Genomic DNA, 5694 nt, shown 5'->3' with positions numbered 1-5694 from the left:
ATGGGAGAGCAAAAGATGGAGACATGGAAGGTAGGCAAAACATGTTAAGGGTTGATGTTGGGAGTGAGGATTACTAATGATGCGTGAGGAGGTGCATGGCTGTTATGGCGTTGTACTTATGATTGTAAGATTGTGATTTCAATTCCTGGACTGGTGATGCATTGCGTCCTTGAGCAAAACACTTTATTTCATGTTGCTCCAGTTCACTCAGCAATGAGGGGAATAGATACACCGCATTCCCCCCCCCCCCATCCAGGGGCGAATAGATACACCACAGAAACTAGGAAACTATGAGTCTATAAGATTCAGGAAGGATTGTTTTATCCTATTTAGCTTATTCTAATGATGCATGAATTGGGGAAGGTAAAGGGATGTAGAAGAGAGCAGGGGAGAGTGATAGGATAGTGACAGTGATAGTAATGATGATAGTTTACAGGCATGGGGAGGATAAGAGAGAGATGATATATAGTTGGGTAGGCTGCAGGAGTGTGAGAGGAGGATAGAGAAGTGGGTGTAGTGCATGAGGGGGAGATAATTTGGTGGTTCAAGGAGGTGGAGGATGCTCACTGTAACATATGGGTGAAGCATACACTAATAATTAAATGAAGAATGGCTAACAAATGAAGTAATTTCAATCAATATAAAATAAGCCATTTAAGTGTTTTCTGACATGAATTACTTCTCTTTTGCACTTATTGTTCCACAATAATTTTGTAAGGGTAATTCTACAAATTTTGATATTTGCATCTTTGTGGATGGATGCATTCAAATAGCCATAAGTAAAACCCCATGGCTTAGTGGAGCAATTAGTTTCATGGATGAGAGGCTTTCCATATTACTATTGATAATTATCGACTAATTGATTTTTTAAAAACCTGGTTCAAAGCCATTGATTGTTATTAGGGTAGGGATAATCAACTGGATCAATTACAGTATATCAACCATGGTTATTGTTTCCATACTGCTCCTGCATTTGAAATCAGAACAGTATGAAATCAAATTAAGTTCACTAAACACCCAGTTTGGTGTTCTACTAATTCAGATATATTCTACTACTCAAATAGTCCTTAATTACTTTCCTGACTCTAACCTTTGCCTGTTTTCAAGTTAGATAATATTTCCATAATATGGCCAGGCAATTTTTCAAAGAATATTTATTTCTTTATTGCCCACAGGGTGCTAAACATATAGGGGACAAACAAGGACAGACAAAGGGATTAAGTTGATTACATCATCCCCAGTATGTAACTGGTACTTATTTAATCGACCCTAAAGGATGAAAGGCAAAGTTGACCTCGGCGGAATTTGAACTCAGAACGTAACGGCAGATGAAATACTGCTAAGCATTACACCTGGTGTGCTAAAGATTCTGCCAGCTCACCACCCTATTCATTTACAACACTCATGTGACGTCAATACAAGAAGACACAAACAAACACACACACACATACATGTGACTGTGTCACCCCACTACTACTTCACAACTAGTATTGGTTTTCCGTTCTATATTTAAGAGATGAGGAATTATGTACATTATTTACATTTGACAGATGTTTGTCCTCATCTTGTTTGTTGTCAACACAACGTTCTGACTGATATACCCTCCAGCCTTCATCAGGTGTCTTGGGAAAATTTCGAACCTCGGTTCTCATTCCTAAGATATTTTTCACTGTTATTATTATTGTTGTTGTTGTTGTTGTTGTTTTTGTTATTATTATTATTATTATTATTTATTATTATTCAGGTCACTGCCTGGAATCAAACTCAGAATCTTGGGGTTAGTAGCCCATGCTCTTAACCATTATGCCATATACCCTGATGAAGGCTGGAAGGTATATCAACCGAAACGTTGTGTTAACAGCAAACAAGATGAGGACAAATATTTGGCAAATGTAAATAATGTAAATAATGTAGTATTGGTTTGTTTACATTCTTGTCACTTAGAATTTCAGCAAAAGATTATAATAGAATAAATACCAGACTTGGAAATAAATAAATACTGTGATTGATTTCTTTGACTAAAACCCTTCAAGGCATGCCCCAGCATGGCAACAGTCAAATGACTAAAACAAGTAAAGATAACAGATAATGCTAATATTAGGGAGTCTTCAAAAAGTAAGGGACACTAACTGTCTTCTTCCAAATAAACCATAAAAAGAGAGACATTTTGTAAGACTTAAGCAGTATAGATTAACCAAATAAAATTTTAAAATTTTATGGGGTTTTTTGCGGCGGGGAAGAATTTCTTTTTTTTTTATTTACCTTTTCTTCTTGTTTTGCTGTTAATATTTTAAATCAATAATTATGAGTTTTCTGAAATGTCAATCTTCATCAAATGTCAGTCTAAATCCAAATCAAACTATTTAAGCACAAACAACACCTGAACAGGTATAGTATGTGTGTCTCGTTAAAGTTCTCTGATCTGCTACTGATTTAAAGTGCAACGTATATTTGCTTCAGTTTACTCAGAAAAAGAGAGAAATGCATATATATGTATATGTGAGTGTGTGTGTGTGTGTGTGTGTAATATGTATATATATATATATATATATATATATATATATACACACACACATATATATATATAAACACCCACACACACACTTATATGTAAATGTATGCATACACTTCGATTTTAACAGTTATTTTTTCAAATCTATAATGAAAGCGACAAAGGTGCATATTTTGCTTTATGAATTCAATAAAGGCAACAAAGCAATGGAAAGTATGAGGAATATTAATGCAGTATATGGGGATCGGACAAGCGTAAGCCAGTGTCAACGGTGGTTTCAGAAATTCCGAGCTAGAAACTACAGCCTAAAAGACAAGCTTTGTCCTGGAAGATCTGTAGAACTGGACGAGGACGTCCTGCAAACCCTGGTGGAACAAAATCCCATCATAACTGTTGAGGAAGTAGCAGAGAAGCTTGGATTTAGTCATTCAACCATTCATTGATACCTGCGTGCCATCGGAAAAGTCAGCAAAGAAGAGCACACATTCACTCTCTGTGATTGATTAGACTGGGAAAGTTTGTGAGGAACCCATTGACCCTATTTGCTGACTTTTCTAATGGTACACAGATGTCAATGAATGGTTGTATGATCAAATCCAAGCTTCTATGCTCGTTCCTCAACAGTGACAATGGGATTTTGTTCCACCATGGTTTGCAGGACATCCTCGTTGAGCTTTACAGATTTTCCAGGACGAGACTTGTCTTCTAGGCAGTAGTTTCCAGCTCAGAATTTCTGGAACTACCATTGACACTGGCTTACATTTATTGTTCAATCCCCATATACTGCATTAATATTCCTCACACTTTCGATTGTGTTGTTGCCTTTATTGAACTCATAAAGCAAAATATGCCAAATATGCTCCTTTGTCACTTCCATTACAGCTTTACAAAAAATAACTGTTAAAATTAAACTGCACTCTTGAAAACTTTTACTAAGAATAAGGACAAGGTAAAACTACTGCCTGCCTTTATAGCAAGTTGATGCAGGGAGTTTATCCTGTCCCCCTCTGACTTTTAGTTCATGCAATTGAAAAAAACTGCATTATTTATGGGATGACCTAGTGTATTTACACACACACACACACACACATATGATATATATATCTATACATAGAGTGTATGAGAGAGCAAGAGAGAGAGAGTGAGAGAGCAGAGCAAGGGAAAGAGAAGGAGAGAGAGGGCAGAGAGAGAGAGTGTGTGTAGAAGGAGAGAGAGAATGGAGGGAGAGAGAGGTAGCGAGAAGGAGAGTGAGATGGATGGACTGACAGACAGACAGGCAGACCACATTCATTTCCAGACTGTTTAGAAAGAAAGCCCATGTCTCTGTAAAATACCTGTTCAAATAATTCATGCAATGGTAGAAGTTTGCAGAGCAATCCTGTCTATGCGAACAACAAATAATAAGAGGATATATGCTGACAATGTTTTTAATATTCAAATATGTTAAGGTGTGTTGGTAGAAACGTTTGCATGCCAGGCAAAATGCTTAGTGGTATTTTGCCTGTCTTCACATTCTGAGTTCAAATCCCACCGAGGTCGACTTTACTTTTCATCCTTTTGGAGTCGATAAATTAAGTACCAGTTGCGTACTGGGGTCGATCTAATTGACTGGCCCCCTCCCCAAGAATTTTGGGCCTTGTGCCTAGAGTAGAAAATAAAATAAATACAAAGTGGTGAGCTGGCAGAAACGTTAGCACACGGGGCAAAATGCTTAGCAGCATTTTGTCTGCCGTTACGTTCTGAGTTCAAATTCCGCCAAGGTCAACTTTGTCTTTCATCCTTTTGGGGTCGATAAATTAAGTACTAGTTATGCACTGGGGTCGATGTAATATAGATTTTTTAGGATGAGTACCCTTTACTCATTGGGTAATAAACTGTGCTTGAGAAAACCTGTTGAGTCAAGTGAAATCATTGTCATGGCCGATGCCAGTACTGCCTAACTGGCACCGATATGTATATTTGTGTGTATGCATGGGTGTGTATCTGTGTATATTTTTGTGTCTTGTTTCGGCATTATGCAATAGTTGTAAATGTGCATTAGAGTCATATAAGCATTATTTATTTCAAATATTCTGAAAAAACACGTCTGGCCATGGGGAAATATTACCTTGCTCAGAAACAGGTGAGGGTTAGTGACAGGAAGGACATTTGGGTGTAATAAATCTACTTCAATAAATTTCATCTGACTCATGCAAGTATGGAAAAGTAGACATTAAACCAATAATGATGATGATGTGCAAAGCTCTAAAGTAGCATGGAGAGAACATTGGAATTCTAAAGGTTAATTTGATTCTCATCAAAGCCTTCTTCAGCTAAATTTCACCACAATTTGCAATTCATCACACCAGTTTATGGTTATGGTGATTCGCTGAGACAGAAAAGTGTGTTTTTTTCCTCTATTTTGTTTTTCATTTTTAAATATTTCAATCTTTGAAAAATATATTAAAAGGATATCAGCTTTAATTTAGTATCTATTATTCAAATTTGGCCTTTCTGTCTTCTTTGCCGTTCATAACTAGACTGCATTCGGCTGCACAGTAACTGACATAATTCCCAGGATGGCAGATAATTTGTCTGTTTTTCTTGAAAGCCAAATTCACATCAGTTGATGCATTTCGTTGGCATTGCATGTTTATTATATACCCCATTGACATCCAAAATGATGAGCAGAGGTAAAAGAAGACAATTCCGTCTGGTGAGTACCTTGAATTATTTTCTACTGCCTACTATTTCTATACAACACTTTGAGATAGTAGATATGTTCTAGGATGTTTATTCAACTGTTTTCCAAATGCCATTACATTTTAGTTGTTCTGTGAAGTTTCTGAAACTGATAGCGAATAATAATACCTAATATTGTCATCATCCTTCATGTATTTGTCTGATTATGAAATTATGTTCCTTATCTTCTTCATCTTTTATCTTTTATTTGCTTCTATCATTGGACTGTGACTATGTTGAGGCACAGCCTTGAAGGATTCAGTCAAGCAAATCATCCACAATACTTATGTGTTTGTTTGTTTGTTTGTTGTTTTTTAAAAATCTGGTACTTATTCTATCAGTCTATTTTGCCTAACTACAAAGTTATGGGGAGGATGGAAACAAACTAACATTGGTTGTCAAACTGTAGCAGAATTGGGGAGGGGGGTTTACAAATATAGAGACAAGGACCCCCCCCCCCC

General features: G+C 36.7%; 1 protein-coding gene across 4 annotated transcripts in view; it reads left to right on the top strand.

Moving 5' to 3' along the window:
* Nucleotides 1-5060: 5060 nt before the first annotated feature.
* LOC106871661 (mitogen-activated protein kinase kinase kinase kinase 4-like) overlaps nucleotides 5061-5694 on the top strand; it is a 277960-nt gene continuing 277326 nt past the window's right edge. For all 4 annotated transcript variants that reach the window (XM_052970406.1, XM_052970404.1, XM_052970405.1 and 1 more), the window contains exon 1: nucleotides 5061-5207. In XM_052970406.1, coding sequence (XP_052826366.1) covers nucleotides 5121-5207 — 87 coding nt within the window. In that variant the 5' untranslated portion in view covers nucleotides 5061-5120. The remainder of the gene's footprint in view (nucleotides 5208-5694) is intronic.

This window comes from Octopus bimaculoides, chromosome 9 (genome assembly GCF_001194135.2).
Source record: "Octopus bimaculoides isolate UCB-OBI-ISO-001 chromosome 9, ASM119413v2, whole genome shotgun sequence".
Lineage (NCBI taxonomy): Eukaryota > Metazoa > Mollusca > Cephalopoda > Octopoda > Octopodidae > Octopus > Octopus bimaculoides.
Note: the sequence above shows the minus strand (reverse complement) of the source record. Positions and strands in the feature narration are given on the sequence as shown.